The following is a 17638-nucleotide window of genomic DNA, read 5'->3' as shown; positions in this document are numbered from 1 at the left end:
AGGCTTAAAAGCTGTTGTCATCTGAACCTTTGTATCAGTGGGCTGTACTTCATTTTCTGCATCAGCGGGATTTTTCTGATATTTTCTGAAAACATAACCTTTGACTTTGGAGCTCAGCACACATTCTGCTGAATATGTTACTCTGTGTTGTACGGAGGGTTGTGCTTACCGCTAGCTAAAAAAATATATAATACATCGACAACTTCCTCGGACAAAATGGAAAAGGTGGTTTTGTGCAGACAAATTAAATGTAATGGAAAATCTTGATAGCGTTGGCAAAAGCTGCCAGTTTCTGAGTATTACCGATGTATTATAGTCTTTATAGAGCAACAGAACAAGACTGTGACAGAGGGATGAAGGACAAAAGGGATGGAGCCATTATTCATACTGTATATTGATTAATTTTTCAGCAGTGACAGATCTACTATGTGCCCATTTAGCTCAAGTCAATTATGAACTGTAAAAATTAGTTCTGCTGTAATGCAAGAATTTGGCATGCGGTGGCTTTAACCAAGAGCTTTACTTTGTTATAATGCTTTTGGAACGAGTAAGATCACAGTGATTGGAGTAATTTGTGTTGGAAGTGTCACTAACATCTATCTGGGTCTCAGCTATTAGCAGCACTGTGGTTTGTCTGGCTGCTTCATCAGAATAGGAAATAGAGTTCTGCTATGTAAAAGGACGACAGGACGAAAAAAAGAGGAGAGGAAACAGGTTTGGAATTCTAATTTTCTCTTTCTCACAGTCTTGCTGTTTTGGTCTCTCCCCATGTTGCTTTCCCACACTCTTGAGCTGTCTATTCTTTTTTCTTTTCTCACACTCTTGCTTTCTCTGTCTCTGTGGCGTTCTCACGTTCTATTGTTTCTCGTCTCTCAGTTCCTCTCGTCTCTCTTACACTCAAGCTCCTCTTGTAACACTCCTGATTTCATTCACTGTTTCACTCGTTGTACTTGTTTGACTCTCATTTTTGTTTTGTTCCACAGTCTGAGCCTATCTGCTCTGCCTTCTAATCTTTGGGTTCCCACCCTGTGTATTGTCCTCCTCTCCATTTCTACTTCGGTAAACAGCTATCTGCAGATATCAGCCTAATGTCAAGAATCACACAGACCTTTCTGCTCTATCTCTGCTGAAACTGATTATAAATGTGGATGTATGAGCTGTACTTTGTTGTAGCTTCTGTCCTGAGTTGGAGGTACAAATACTACATCCATATTTACAATTAAGGCATTTTTGGGGCCATTATAAGTCATTTAATTGAGTCATTCAAGAGAGAGAGAAAATTTAAATACATATTTTTTGTTTGTTTACACGTATGCATAAATCAACCTGATGAATGCTCTGTGGAGCCATATTGAGCCACATTTGGACAAACAGTGACTCGACATGAGACACGATGCCTCTCAAACAGCTGCATTGTTGTCAAGTGGGAACACTTAAAGAAACACCACTTCAACTTTGAATGGTGCAGTTATTTGAATATGCATGTAGTGTGTAGTATTATCCAGATATCACGGAGATCAGCTCAAAGGCTGAGGCTACGTGACTACAGAGCAGACAGGCATCAGACTGGATCGCCCCTACATTTTCAGGAGCTGGTTTTAGTGTTAAAATGCTCGGTCAGTAAGTCTTAAAATTAGGACTGTTTGTCTTATCTTAATGTTTTGTAAGTGCTGTGTGGAGGGAGCTTCACCTCAGCTGCCACAGTACCTCCAAATGTCCACATAAATATATACAGAATATATTAATGAACATTCACTCTGAAGTATATAGATATGTACCAGTGTATTCGGGGAAGCAGATGGACAGTGGTGACTTGCTGATCTTGCTTTCAAAGAGGTCCTTCTTGTTCAGGAAGAGGATGATGGAGGTGTCCTTAAACCACTTGTTGTTACAGATGGAGTCAAAGAGCTTCAGAGACTCGTGCATGCGGTTCTGTAGGAGACATTAGCACGGGCTGAATGGGCTTCAAAACATACTCTCATGCATTCTCACAGACACATACTGCAGATTCTTACATGAATGAAATGTAAATGTGTTCAGAAAACACATGCACACTCCTGCACACGAGTAATCAAGATCACACATACCAAGTACACACTATCGAAACAGAGAGAGGAACCTTGAAAAATAAAAAACAAAAGAGCAGAGCAGAAGTACTGAGGGGTTCCTCTCGTCTATCGACACTGTTCTGCTGCTGCGTGTTGAGCATATATTTGTCTGTGTGTGTTGATCACCATATAAGTAAAAGGAATTATTAGTAAGCTGCTTGCTGCCAAAGAGTTAAACAAAGCCATGCACTTTTAGCTTGTTAGCTGTGAGCTACTGTTTGCTCTAACTGTAGCACACTGAAAAAGTGATCACTTAAAAAGTACCCTGTGGAGTTTTTGACCACTGGGGGCACTGTAATGTTTTCTTTGCATTGCATGTTCAGCATTTTTGCCAACTGCAGAAAGCAGCAACAGTTTGTGGAAACTATGAATTAAAAGGTAGCAGTGTACCAGTAAAGGAGGAGCGGCAGAAGAAGAAAACCGATGTCAATGTAGCACATTCAAATTAAAAGCTTCGAAAGTGTTTTCTAAGGTGATTAACTGATGTAATTGAACTCACTCAAACTTTTAGGCCAGATACGCACATAGTAAACAAGATGTAAAAAATGCTGTTTACAAAGAAAACTCCACAGGGTTATTAAAGAATAAATACTATATTAAAAACAAGATATTAGGCATAGATTTAAATACTCTTGAGTTCTAAAATGAAGCTAAAATGGTTACAAAGCATGAAAACTATCCTTAATACATTAAAGATTAAATTAATTTAAGTATTTTATTTTTTTTCATCATTAGGCACTTCTTCATGTTAGTAGTTCATGTTTTTTTCCACTGAACCACTGGCTCCCTAGGTTGAGTTGTAAACACTGCTTTGTTAAAAAATGTGCTTTATAAATCATTCCATCTTTGCTATTTCTCACCAGAATCCAATGTTGTGTTCGCTGATGAAATCTGTAGAAAAGCAAACTGGCTGATGGCATTACGTTTTAATGCTCATGCAAAACAAAAATCAAGAAACCTAGTCGTGCTGCATGGAAGTGCCTAATGAAGAAAACAGATAAGACTTAGATTCATTTAAAGAATGAGTTGAAAGCAGTTTCTCTCTGGTTATGATCCTTTGTTGCCAATGAAGAATATATGATTGATGGGGCCCATCAACCAATCAGATTAGTGGAAAAACAGAAATGTAGCAAATTACTGCAGATTTAGGTAACGCAGCCTCACAGAGGAATGGCAGAAGGCAGGAGGTTTGAATAGTTAACAGTAATTTAGAGGAAGAACTTCACGATCAGACAGAAAGAACACACAGACACACAGAAGTCGATAGCTAGAGAGCTAGATAGATAGATAGATAGATAGATAGATAGATAGATAGATAGATAGATAGGGATTCGTGGGTTCACAAACAAAAAGAGGCACTGCTTTCAACTCTTGGTGGGTGTATCAACCTATCAGGAGGTTTCATACCTTTCTGTGCGTGGAACATCTGTAGAAGATCTTATTGCTGATTGGTTAGAGAGGACAGTCGATGGCGAGAGTGACAGGAGGAGTGGAAGGAGCCAGAGATGCTGCAGGGCGGAGCTTAGAGCAGGAACAGAAAATGCAAGGGGCCCACCCACCCACATCCCACTTCTCTTGTATGTTCCCCTAATCCAGTGTTCACCCAGAGCAGTTATCATTTCAGACAATAGTCTGTGGCTGCGGTCAAAAAGTCTTTTTTGCTAGGAAGGTTCCTAACTGTGTGAAATGACCCGGAAGTATCTAAGTGGTAGCCATGATAAGATCTGGTCGAATTATCCAACTGCTAAGGAAAGGTGCTTCAGTCCTTCCTTTCTTATCTGCACAAGTCGTTTTCTTATCTCCAGTGTCTCGTAATTCCTCGCGGCAGCAACATTTAAAGCGATGCGCAATTCAACGTCAATAGCATAATTACGTAGCCTATTTTAAGTGCAGTTGGATTCTCTTAGCACCTTAGTGGTCTTTTCCTAAATCCTTATGAATTCTCTTGAATGAGTTCTCACATTTTTCCTTGACCCGGTGAAGGACGTGAAGGAAAAGTGGTTAGGAAAAGTAGTTTTTGTTGACTTTTCGACCGCTGCGCACGTCTGTCCGTCTGTATACGAGTGTGTTGTCAGAGAAACAAGACAAGGACAGCCAGAGAAAAACACAATGCAAGCAGTTCTTGAACAGAAACAAGTACGTAGAAGTACGTGTGGTGCTAGTGCGTGTAGTACTGGATGTGTTTGTGTTCATACGTCACACAGATGCTTATACAGATATACTCTTAACAGTCAAAACCTTTAGCATGGAGCCCCTGGTCTTTTATTTCTTTCCTGTCCTACCAAAATGAGAACAGTAGAAATCCACAAACCAAACAGAAAACCTGTTCTGGCACCTTATAAATCTTGCAATAGCAGAACCATGTCTTTTAGGTACTGCAAATGACAGGGTATCTGCAGGTCTTTAAAAGTCTTAAAAGCATTTCATCTATTTTTCTCAAAAAATGCCTTAGGATATTAACAAGTCTAAAAAACCTTGGGTAAATGGAAATGTTAGAAAAACGTTTTTGTTTCCAACTGCAGGCTGTTGGGAGAAATTATCTTCATTCACTTATAAACTAAAAGGGGGATTGTTGTGACAGAGGATTAAACTTGCATGTGGAGTTTCAGTCAGCACCATCAGACCTGTAGCAGACACTAACACCACTGCTCGCTACATCAGCTAGGGAACCTATCTCATAGTGGGGAAGTGTTGGTTTTAGAAAATAAATAAGTTTTTGGCTAATGCATCCATCCATGTTATTCTGCTTTTCTGCTTCAGCTCACATTAACTTGCATTAATTATATCATTAGGAGTTATTATATATACTCGTGGGAAGTAGTATACAAATGCATTGATTTTCCATTATACTTTCATACTTTAGCTAATGTAATAACATAACTTGGTGAACCATGCAGAAACTCTGAGTGAACAGCAAAAGAGAATGCTTTTGTTTGTTTCAGTACAAGTTGTTTTACTTAATACTAAAAAATATATACAGTATATATAAATGCAAATGTCACGATCTATCACCCTTTTATTTCCTTAAATACATTTTACATGCTAGTGGTCACATGACCTTCAGGAAACCACGAAAACTGTGTCACATTTGTTGACGTTCTGAAAATCGGCATTAGCACCTCAAAACACTGTTTCATGTAGACATAGGCTCTGGCTTTAGGCAGCTTGAAAAAGCCTCTCAAGTAGACCTTATCAATAAACAATACAGTATGAATTTTATATGCAGTATCTTGCTTCGGAAGAGAATTTAAGCTACAATAAAAAAAAAAATCTGCCTCTACGTTCTTAGTATTATGGCAAAATGTTGTCATTGTAATTAAATTCACAGCCTGTTAGTGGCTTTAATCAACTGCCCAAAAGGGATATATGTATGACTTCATCATTCCCATTAGTGGGGGATTGTTATCTGTCATGCCTGATTGTGGAATATTGTTGCTGTTACAAAGTGCCTGTAATTTCTGAATAACATGCCATGGATGTCTCTGGACTTGGGAGCCCACTGAAAAACATTTGGTTATTTGCCTGGTGATTGAAACTCCCACACTAATGTTTGCTCTTTAAAAATAATAACACATAAGGTTGATACCATTAGCAGACCTGCTACTAATGTTGTCTGAGCAGATCTGTGATGTTTACTGGATTTGTATTATCTTTTGTTGTTTGTAATTGTGACGGGTAATTTCACACACTTTTTTTATCACATATTGCCTTGTGTACTTCTATTTCATTTAGATTTTGAAGATTTCTCAGAAAGATGCACCGACAACCACTAAACAACGGACCTGAACTTGTATTTTAGTGCTGTGTTGGTGTAGGGGTAAAAGAAATCACAATATTACGGTAAAACAGCCCCTTAATCAAAACATGTTTCATCCTTGCACTGCTGTCTGATCCACTGAGGTATCTGAAGTCAAATATGCGACACGCAAACTAGAACCTGTTTCAGAGCAGGTTTTATGATGGATAGTTCATTCCTCATCTGACGTTCTTCTGGCGCTCCCAGCTCAGAGGGAGGCTTGATGACATCTGCATAAATAGAGCAGCTACTGAACACAATTTCCCTGCCTGGAATTCTCCAAGGAAACACTTCAGGCTTATAAATAGCATTGAGCACTATGCATTCAAATCAGCTTATTTGTTTTAGACGACATGACATCGTCTTTATAGCCACATGGTGGGTTGTGGCCTTTTATTGAGGAAACACTGAGCTACTCCATCGTAACTGTTTTACCGTTTTATTTATTTTAACCAAATATCAAATCAGTCCACACTGCTCTCCAGAGCCCTTATAGTTCTCAAACACAGACTCTTTTCAATATGCAAAAATTATACTAAACCAAAAAGAAATGTTTTTTAGTGATACTTTTTTTTAAGGGTATTTAATGCTTTTTCCTTAAAGTTAAGTAAATAAAGTACATTTCAACACCTACTGTGTATCTCAGAATCTACAGTCACCATAATGTGCCTTTTGTAACCTAATATTCATGAGTTACTGTACCTGTCCTTCCTGTTATTTAAAGCAGATCATTTGCTTTGCCCAGACTGCAACTTAGTTTGCAGTGTCTATTCAGGGAAGAATGGTTTGCATAGAGAAAAATAACTCACAGATACAATGATCCTTTGTATTTTTGCACAGGAACCATCCAGCAGTGTGTGTACCAGAGCTGGAGGACTGTCCGACTAAGTGTTTTGTTAAACAAACAAGTCCAAAAAGTATTTTCAATAGCGCCGTCAGTCTGTTAATCTATTTACATGTTCTGTCGTGATATTAATCAGCACATTTTGGTATACCAAGATGAGATCCAGAAGAAACACTGTGGAAATCCACAGAATTAATGTTGTGTTTTGATAGCAAGAAAACTATGAAGGCAAACCAGTGTGATAAACCCATACAGATTCACATCAGATTGATGAGACAGATGTAAAGTAAGAGAAGCGGGAAGCAGATAAGTCTGCCTATAAGTCCTGTCATTCTATAATGAATATATAAAATATCTTTCATGGTTTAATTTATTTAGCAGCTCATGAAAGAGCAACAGAGACATTTATCCCTTCCTGTCTCAGGCTGTTACACAGACCATGTGTTTAATGTCAGCTTACGTGTTTTTCCTACATACAGAACAAGTGAACACTGTCTTTATAGTAGCTATTATATAGCCTGTGTCAAAATGTATTAAGGTACTATTTGCAATGTTGTTCCGCATCCTGAACACATAAAAGAGCCTTGGATACACTACAATACAACTCTGATGCTTTTAGAAATAATGTTTCTTAAAAGGTATGTTCCAGTATTTCCAGTATAAATGGGTCATTAGGCTACACAGTGACAGAGAGAAAGCACCAGTGGGAGGGGCAGAGACAGAGTGAGAGAGGTCATACATGTGACATGTGTCCTTACCGTGGTCTCATCCTCATGCAGCACCTGGTCGTATCCGCTGAGTGCCACACAGAAAATGATGGCTGTGACATCCTCAAAACAGTGGATCCACTTCTTCCTCTCCGACCTCTGACCTCCCACATCAAACAGCCTAGTGGCCACAGAGAGACGAATGTGAAAAGGCACTCACTTATATATAGACACATAAAGACATTTTTTACATATCACTATGCAGTCACTCTCGTACATTCTGTCAGTTTTTATCTCATTGTAAATTTTACTCTTGAATGCACAAGCAACTGGCACATTTTCATGTGTTGCATCACTGGGGTGTTTGTGTGACATTTCCTCTTCCCTATATATTTGCTCAATAACACATTTGAATGTAAGAGAGCCATTACTTTGTTCTGGCCATTGGAGATTTACTGAATCTGACAATATCTTTCTTTTATGTCACCTTTTCGGATATTGATGATGATTTAGATCTGGTTTATACTTCATGTCATCTTGGGCTGATTGAATAGCTACTGAATACAAAAAAGCAAAGAGTGAAGTAACAAGTAAAAGTTGCCTTTGAACATTTTTAATGTGTTTCTCCTGTCTGTCCTCTCCATCCATATTTTAGCTAGCTTAATCGGAGTTAAATGGACTGATAGTGTTGTGACCACAGGATTAAGTCTGCGAGTGCTGTCTTATGCTGCATTATAATCTACAGAGAACAGTGGAAACACCACCAGTCACTGTCTTACTACTTCTGAAAGGACAAGTAAAAGACCACCTGATAGTGAATGTCCAAAACAAAACCTGTGAGATTATGAGGAATACAGTAGAGCTGAATCTTATCTGAGACTACATTAACCTTTTCCAGTAATTCACCTCATGTCTTCACAGTTGAGAATAACTACTTTCTCACGTATAAATTGTTTTTTTGGTGTGGTTAGAACAGAGTTCTAGATGTGATGGGTATAATGGTAGGAAGGTTAGTGGTTTACACCCAGTGCGGGAATACTGTTGTCTCCCACTCACTGCCTGACTGCCAGTAATAGCAAATGAGCTGGCAATATTTAGGCTTCTACAAAAACACACCCAGCACACCACCTACTCACCTGTAACCGTAACAGTATAAAGCATCATTTAGCAGAACTAACATTTCTCTGCATATTTAAAATTAATGTGTGTATCTGAACAATAAATATGATGTGTGTAGATGAGAAAGACTGAGACAGAAAGTAATAGGAAAAGTGAAAGAAACATCATTCACACAAGAGGGACAGATATGGTAATTAAAGTAGAGGTCAGGATAAGACTCCTCCCCTCTTTTCTCATTTCTTTCCTCCTACAGTCCCATAATGCCTCTCCTCCTCTCTGCCATTGGTCCCATAGCTCCTTGCACTAATTGAATCAGATCTCATTAAAAAAGGCAGACAATCATAAATATAGACACGTGTTTAACGCATTTAATCCTATTAATTACAGACAGGAGTTCCTACTGTATGCATGGATAGAGGAGCGGACATATAGATGGGTAAAGGGAGTATTGGTGACATCTAAAGAAAAAGGGGACTGTCGAGAGTTAATACTGACCTGAAGTGAAGGTTTTTGAAGGTAAAGTGTGTCTCAACGATGCCTGTGGTCTTCACTCGGGTCCTCAGGATGTCCTGCTCTGTCGGCTGGTAGTCTGTTGCACCAATCCGATCTAGGCTGTCTAGGTAGCTGCACACAAACACACAGAGAAAATACAGACTGTAAATCAGCACCAAGCTACTTCTAGAGTAGTTATAACGAGGCATGGCAGGCCTGTCAAACTTTGGATTATTTCACATGCTGAAACCGTGTGCACTTGGCTGTTGTGTGGGCAATACTGAGTACACACAGAGTTTGGAGGAAGGTAAATTTTTATAGCTTTTCCAAAACCAAAAACACAAGAGCAAAAGCACAATGAATGGATTAAACTGTGCTCTAATGTCAGCTGCAGTGTGTCTGGCTAACCAGTTTACTACTTGCAGAAGAAACTGAATGGTACAAGGCAAAAGAACAAAAACTCACATTACTTTGTGGAATTACTGGTATTATTAGAAATGTTCTGTTCATGACTAACACATCCACTATGTAGTACTTCCCTTATTCATGAAAGCCTGTCCTGAATGCTATTAGAACATAGTGTAAGCGGCTCTGTACTGCTCTTTATTGGATTTGGGGAAGTTTAAACTTAAGCAACCACAGTCGGTTTTACACAAGACAGGTTTGCCAAACACGCCGGTTAGTCCTCAAACTTAAAGCTTTTTCTCATGAGCTGGTGAGGATGGATGACTTTTCGCCTGGTACATGCAACATGCATAATATCATGTACGCAGCCATCAAATGGTTCTATATGATTCTCCTCGAGTCAGCTGGAAGCATTAAAAAGTCAAGACATCATTTTCAACCAACTCTTGGAGCTAGCATTAGTTTGATTAGCTGGGCTAGCAACTGCTGATACAATATGACTAGAAATGAGAAGCTGATTTTGTCTCTCTCTATTTAAAAATCAAGGACTCATTGTTCAAAAAAATTACTATGAATATTGATGGTAAATCTGGCCACTATCATTGTAACCAGTATACTGATTTTTGCTGTGTGAAAATGGAAAGCTTGACAGGCGTAACGACAGTAACTATCTAGGGCGGGGCTTAGCAAATGGCCAGTTCTCATACTGAGTGAAGATGAATGTGTTTTCATTGGGTGTTAAGCCACTCATTCAGTTGTCTGCCTCAGATCCACCAGTAGCTCCCTGCATCTCACCTCTTAGTCTCATTTAGTGTTGAGTTTTCTGATCACACTGACACAGTAGGAGTATCATCACTTCAAATGGATCTATCTGTATTCAAGTTCAAACTTAATAATGTATTTTATGGCTGGGATGGGCTAACAGTTAACATTACATAACAAGCATAATGAGACACCCACCCACTGGATTGCTGTCATTAATAATGAGAGTAAATGTGCTATTATACTTTGCCCCTGTATTGACTGCAGTTTCTTTCCTCTCACCAGAGGTCAGAGACCAACTACAGATCAACACTGGTACAATGGTACCAGTGTTGATCTGTAGTTGGTCTCTGACCAGGTATCTATGTCCTTCTTATCTCTATTGGACGATTTATATGAAATGAATGGTCTGTTAATTTGTTCTACAGTACTTTAAATCTAATTACTTTCATTTACTGGAAAACAGAAATTCCTTGGTGGTAACTTCAAGGATTATACTAATCTCCAGTGATACATATTTTCATTGTCTCTGTTTCGCTGATACCTACAATGAATAAAAGCTGCCAGTACTAGTTGGCCGTGTACAATACAAATACATAAAGAAACTAAGTTACCACATTGAGTGGCCACTTGATAAGGAGTGAGAAAGGGAAGTAGGTAGGCGAGATGACTGTTCAGTTATGTAATGGAATATCTCTGGAAGTGGACCTTTATTTTTTAATGTAGAAGTATAAATCAAATAATCCTGAATAGCACAGTTCAAGAGATTCATTCTCTCAGCCCTTGGAGGGCGGCTCTCCTGGACATAACTACATTACTGGCAGAATGTTGCAGCATTTAAAATGACAATAATGCAATATCCAGGCTTAAAATGACACTTCAGCAGGGTGGACAGACGCCAGTCAGAATCTTTTACTTTTACTATTATGAGACGTCATGTGTCCCTTACTTTTAACCCCGTGTATTTTGCCTTTACTGAGTTACAATGGTGTAATGCCCTGTCTGGAAGATTTTATCCCTTGCTTAATCTGACAGCTTCACCTCTAAAATCAAGTGCAGAGTGAGGTCTCAGCAGCTGAATTATACAAATTATTTTTCCACACAACAGCTATTCAGACACTGGTATTCTAAACCAGCAGCAGTAAGTCAAAAGAGCAAGAGAGAATGTAATATACCCACATCATGCATCCATATAGTGTAATGGATGTTTTTATTTATAGATCGGTGAGTGTTGTTTGAGAGCTTTTAAATGGATGCAGAGTTACTTCAAGATCACAAGAGAAAAAGTCGATATTGGGCTGATGGTGCCAAGAAGTAGTTGGTACACACACACATTGCACTTGCTCACAGCTTCAGTGGTAAGAAATATTGATTACACAGAAAGGAATATGGGTTAGACTGGGGTTTGGAGAAGAAGTAGATAGGGAGAGCTGAGAGTTCTGTTCTGCTGGACCTTGATTGGTTCTTAAATAGAAAATAAATACAAACATATAGCAGGTTGTAAACAGATCTGTCTACTACACTCAGGTAACCTGACAGGATGAATTTTAATGATCTGGTGTTACAACACATTTAAATTTACAAAATGAAAGGTTGTTGAATATATTAAAGGCAGTCAAACAATACAGAACACCTCATCACAAATGCAGCTCCGAAACAGATAGACACACTTTTACTGTGTAACGCTTAAGACATACACGAAAATATGAGAAAAATACTGTGGGTATTGCTTCATGATCAAATATATTCCAACACTTTATGACTTGTGATGAGCTAAACCTCAGTTACACTAAAGGGTTGCATTAACGCCATGGAAAATGTAATTCTATTGCTATTTTTCTTTAATTCATCACTGATGCAGCCTGTGCAAAAATTAGGAATATTAATTCTGTTCTGTTCTGTTCTAACCCTAACCCTTATTTTCCAATAACAGTTTCTACAGCGGCTCTAATTCAAGTTCATGTATTGGTGGTTTGATGTGTTCACCTTTTAACAGAATCAGCCCAGAACTTGAATATAACAAAGATCAAACTGCTATTGCTTTACCAGACACATAAACCCAGGTTATAAGATCTGAAAAGCACCTCTGGCTCTACCCTCTGTCACTGGACCCTGTAAGGTCTGCAAGCACCTTACAATAGTTAATGCAGTATACTGTATTCTTTCTTACACACACAAACACTACTTAAAACACTGCATAAGTATAAACAAACTGAATGCAATGTAAGTGATGATGGAGAAGTTTAATTAGCTGACCAGGATGTATTGTCCCGTCTTACCAAATGATGGCTGTCGTGCACATTTTTGTTGACTGACAACTGAAAGAAAAGCCATTTTTTAGCCAATGCCAATTTCAATTTGTGCTTCAGAGAGAAACCTTTTCAGAAAAAAATAGTGTCAAGTCATGCTGACATACACAGAATCTATCGGATTGATCTGCTTCAGTGTGGGCCAAAGTTCAAAGAGGATTCTGGCATTTATTGGAAAAGAATACAATGGAAAATCCAGATGAAATAAAGCCAAATAAAGAATACTGCGGGTAGCCAAGACAGGGACTTTTCATAGATGAACAGATTCTATAATTAATTAATTAATAGTGATAATAATTGCTAGATGCAACCCAGTATCTGCTCTACAATGTCTCTTCTTTCTCTTTTTCCGGACAGAGTGACAAGTCTCCAGTATTTAAGGAATCAATTAACACCTGAAAATGCTAGTAGGCTGCAATCAAAATTGCCACTAATGCTGGAGCTCATAGCTGTCACTTTCATGACCTTTAGCACCGCAGGAGGTTGAACCCTCTCTGAATAGAGGCAGTCTGCTCTTCCTGCTCGCTGTTGTTACCCCCTAGTCATTATTCATAGAAGCATTTTTGACATGAATTCACACTAACACAAATGCTCACATTATTTAATGTACAGAACTCCTGTCCCCTCAAGGTTTATATCTTTGTGTAAGTCAATTAACACCAAACCCCAGTGTATGCTTGTGTATGCCTGGTGATGTGCAGTATCACAGATTATCACTAAAAGAGTGTTGGGCACAAAAGAGAGACAACTGGAGAGAATGATGTCTGTGAGGTGATAATGACAAGGGCGAGTGCTTTTGTGTGTTTCCAGCATAGAAAGCTACTGAGTTTCTCCCGACAAGCTGCGATATTCACCACCGCCCCCTCAACAGTCTGTTAACACACACACACACACACACACACTCCACCCATCCCTCTGTCAGAGTCTCTTCTGTTTTCAGTAGCCTACAGTTTTGTTAATGTGTAAAAAGACTCATCACACTGACCACAAATTGCGGACTGGTGGACTGGTAGTCTCTGGTGCTTAAGTTAGAGGACAATCATATTGATCACTTGCTGTATTAACTCAAGTGCAATGACCCTACATTAGCCATTTACTTTGGCATGTGGTTCACCACAGAAATAAAATCCATCAACCAACGTTATAATGCAGTAGCTTGCCAAGCCTACATCCACCGTGCTGTCAAAAAAACATCATGTTTACATCAAAAAAGTTAATATATAAAAAATGATGCCAATACAATTGTGCCAATTATGCTTTGACATGGGTATAAGCTAAGAAATACACATTAAAGCAATTGTATGTTTTTACAGGATCAGCCCAAGGGAGGTCAGCTCAACTGTCCTGCTTCATAGCTGCTGCTAAGTAACCAGATTTTAGATGGTTAGTTGTCTCCCCTGCTGTGATGTTCCAACACATATTTACAACCAGCACTTGTCACAGAAGCTGCAGCAACATGATGCAACATGATACAACCCAGCCACAATATAAAAAGGATGTGAATCGACACAGGAAAAAGACTTGTCATTGGTTAGCAGAGCAAAGAAAAAGGAAATAAATCAGGAAATTTCACACAAGCAATGCATTCGCAAAACTGACAAGATCATATCATCGATTTTTGTGTTCTAGAGTCGACTAAATTAGCTCTCCATAATGACCTGTTGAGATGTTCAATGGTGTTAAGTAACTGTATGCAAAGCATGTTGCAGAATCAATATCTGTAGCAAAGCGCAGAGTTATGCCATTTCGTCCAGCGTTTAAATACAATTCTAAACAGGTTTACTCTGATTGCCTGCTATTAGCGGGGACTATGCACTTGATCAATTTCATATTGTTTTGCAATGTAAGAAACCAATGCACCGAGGCCATGCTCATGTCCAGAGTCCATTTAACTACTTCATCTGGCATTTTAATGTCACTGCATGTGTGTGTACTGAGGATGGCTGCCAAGTGGGTACATGCATACCATAGTGTCACAAAGGCAGGGGATGTAAATCATAGACAGAGCATATGTGTATTGTGGTAAATAGGTCAGTACATGCAAGGCATTTGCACACAGATAGAGAGAGAGAGAGAGAGAGAAAGAGAGAGAGAGAACAGTGGCTTCAGGGAAAACTTGCCCTACTCAGAATAGAGCTTTCTGCTTTCTATGTAATAAAAACACACATCACATGCATGTGCGATTACTAACACACACCCACACAAACATCCCCTACTCCTCCCACAACACCTAACACCTTACAACCCTAACCCAAAAGACTGACAACATGTCCTAACTTTGGAGAAATATCACACACACCCCACACACAAAGTCAAACTGAGTGTGGTCTGATCATGTGATATCTGTCCTATCAGTTCATTGGCTGGCTGGCCTGTTCTGCTCCACAGGCCACAACATAATAGGAAGTGTGCATCAATCTTTAATGTGACATTTAACAACGAACACACAAACTGACAGAGACACACGCACACACACGCTTAACACTCACACACACACACACACACACACTCTCACACACACAGTGGATGTTGTTTGAGTTAATTGACCACATGTAAATGTTGACAGGAATCAACTCCCTTCCAAGATGTCTGCAACAATTAGAAATGACTCTCTCTCTCTCTCGCCATATATCTTGCTCTCTCATCACTTTTGACTTGCTGACTTTTTTTGTCCCTTTTGTCTTGCAGTCTGTATCATTCATGTTTTCTTTGCCTACACTGTTTTGATTTCTCATATTTAACTTTCCTTCCCTTATCTCACAATATCCTTTGTACTATATCCTGTCCTTTCTCCTTCCATCTTTTCTCATGTTCTCTGCTCTCTTCACTGTTTATTCTGTCTTATGTTACCTCTATGTTTGCATCAGCCTTGTTTCTACACATTTATTCTAAGTGAGAGATTCCCATTCAAAAGGTGCACATGCTGTGATCTTGTCTATAGATGTGGTTTTTTATTTGTTCTATTCAGTCATTAGTTTATGGACTGACCTGTTGGACCATTGCCTCCTATTTCTACAGACGAAATAAAACACAACAAAGTTATATGTACAAAATAATATATAAGTTGGGGTTTGTTGCACCAGACATAACATTAGGCAGAAGTAGTGTTGCTATGGTAACATTCAGAATGGTGGCTGAGCCGTCGACTTGACCTATGTTTGATGTATCCAAATATATGATTTTACCAAGCACCTATCACCCAGTCACAGTCAGAAACAATTAATAAAATGTGTTGTATAGAGTTGGTGTGCAGTCTTTCATCTGGTCATGACACATCCTGCTGCCTCTGATGTCCGCACTCAGGACTTTTGTATGACTTTTCCCTCAGTTGAATAATATGAGTCAACGACTCACTAACTAAATATTTTACTAGTATTTCCAGACGAAAATGACTTTGTGGTTTTCCCCATAAAAACCCTGTCGTCATATGACTTACATTGATTTAATAGTATAAGCTATATTCACTACATCCATGGCTGTAGCCTGCTGTGTAAGAAAGGTGTATAATGTGTGTACTGCACACAGAAACATAGATCATTGACTCCCTCCATCATTCTACTGCAATATTTCTTCATGTCGCTCTGTGTAATTTCTCTGGATGTATGGTACACAATTAAACTAGGGCTACACACACACAAACATGGCACTTGAGGGAAATTACCCCCCCAGCCCACCCCATTTTCCCTCCCCGTGTTTCTCCTGCTGTGTCTCTCCACCCACACACAGGCACTCAGCATAAATCAGGCTTGGTAGGTTCAATGGTGATTGACTGTGTGTCTTAATAGTGTATTGTATGATCACATTTAGAAGATTATAAATACATAGTGGTGTGTGTATGTGTGTGTGTGTTTTTAGAGTGAGTGGGTAGATAAGGGGGGCGGGGGGGTAATGAGTGATCTATTGATCTGGACTTCGAAAATAAGGAATCAGCTGGGGAGGTGGAACACACACTCACACACACACACACACACTTGCACACATGCACTACTGTGCTGAGTCAGTGATATGGTACCTCTGGGGGTGCTATACAAACACCACTAAATTCAGAACACACACCCTATTTTGTTCAGTTCACTATAAACACAAACCCACACACCGGCTCACAAACAGGGTAAATGTGCCCTTTTTCTAAGATGTTGGTGCTAATTAGATGTAAGTTATAAGTTGATGAGATGATATATAAGATGATAATGGCAGGCAGACAGAACACAAAACTCAGGACCTTCATTTGGTTGTCAAAGAGCTGTAGCATTTTCAGATGAATGTAGTTTTAATGTTATAGTCACAGTTTACTGTCAACCTGACTCTGATCACCTGCCTGTCCTGCAGACTAACACACATCGATTTGAGTAACTTCTCAGTGAACTGTCCAGCCCTGACTCACCCATACACACATAAATGACCACATGTACGTACTACTGCGCTGAATCGTTGAGCTGGTACTCTCGGGCGCGGCTGAAGCACTCCTGGATGCCAGAGTCGGACCACAGACGCATCATGGCGGAGAGCAGCTCGGCAGAGTAAGGCTCCGTGTCTTCCATACGACTGACGACATCGCACACCATCTTAGCATCCGCCTAAAGGTGACACAAAAGGGAAGGAGCAGCAGGTTAGCATTCTTAGTGGCTCGAGTTGGAGCAAGATCTTTTGAATGACTCTAAAGGTGCTGAAATGCTGTGACATTACTCAAACATCAGCACATGAATTATAAGACATTAGTATAATAATTGTAAACAAACACAACCATCACAGAGGGAATGTCAGCGTGTATAATGGATTTTCAACAGTGTGCCTTTAGGCTTTCTAAAGTACAGGTGAAACTCAAAAAATTAGAATATTGTGCAAAAGTTCATTCAAGTCAGCAATTCAACTTCAAATGTGAAACTAACATGTGATATAAACTCAGTACATGCAAAGTGAGATATGTCAAGGCTTTATTTGTTATAATCTTGATGATCATGGCTTACAGTTTTTGAAAACCCCAAATTCAAAATCTCAGAAAATTAGAATATTTGGAAAAGGTTCAATACTATAGGCTCAAAGTGTCACACGCTCATCAGCTAATTAATCCAAAACACCTGTGAAGGGTTCCTGAG

At 39.2% G+C, this 17638-nt stretch overlaps 1 protein-coding gene across 3 annotated transcripts in view; it reads right to left on the bottom strand.

Annotated features, from left to right (window-relative positions):
* LOC130176849 (guanine nucleotide-binding protein G(o) subunit alpha) overlaps nucleotides 1-17638 on the bottom strand; it is an 85669-nt gene that overhangs the window by 13517 nt on the left and 54514 nt on the right. For 2 of the 3 annotated variants that reach the window (XM_056388197.1, XM_056388196.1), the window contains 3 exons: nucleotides 16959-17119; nucleotides 9070-9198; nucleotides 7507-7636 (listed from right to left, as the gene is read on the bottom strand). In XM_056388197.1, the coding sequence (XP_056244172.1) occupies nucleotides 7507-7636; nucleotides 9070-9198; nucleotides 16959-17119 (420 nt within the window). Of the gene's footprint in view, nucleotides 1-1778; nucleotides 1933-7506; nucleotides 7637-9069; nucleotides 9199-16958; nucleotides 17120-17638 lie in introns of all 3 variants that reach the window. The other variant, XM_056388195.1, reaches the window with a different exon arrangement.

This window comes from Seriola aureovittata, chromosome 10, assembly GCF_021018895.1.
Source record: "Seriola aureovittata isolate HTS-2021-v1 ecotype China chromosome 10, ASM2101889v1, whole genome shotgun sequence".
In the NCBI taxonomy this organism is placed as follows: Eukaryota; Metazoa; Chordata; class Actinopteri; order Carangiformes; family Carangidae; genus Seriola; species Seriola aureovittata.
This window is presented reverse-complemented; position numbering and strand designations above follow the sequence as displayed.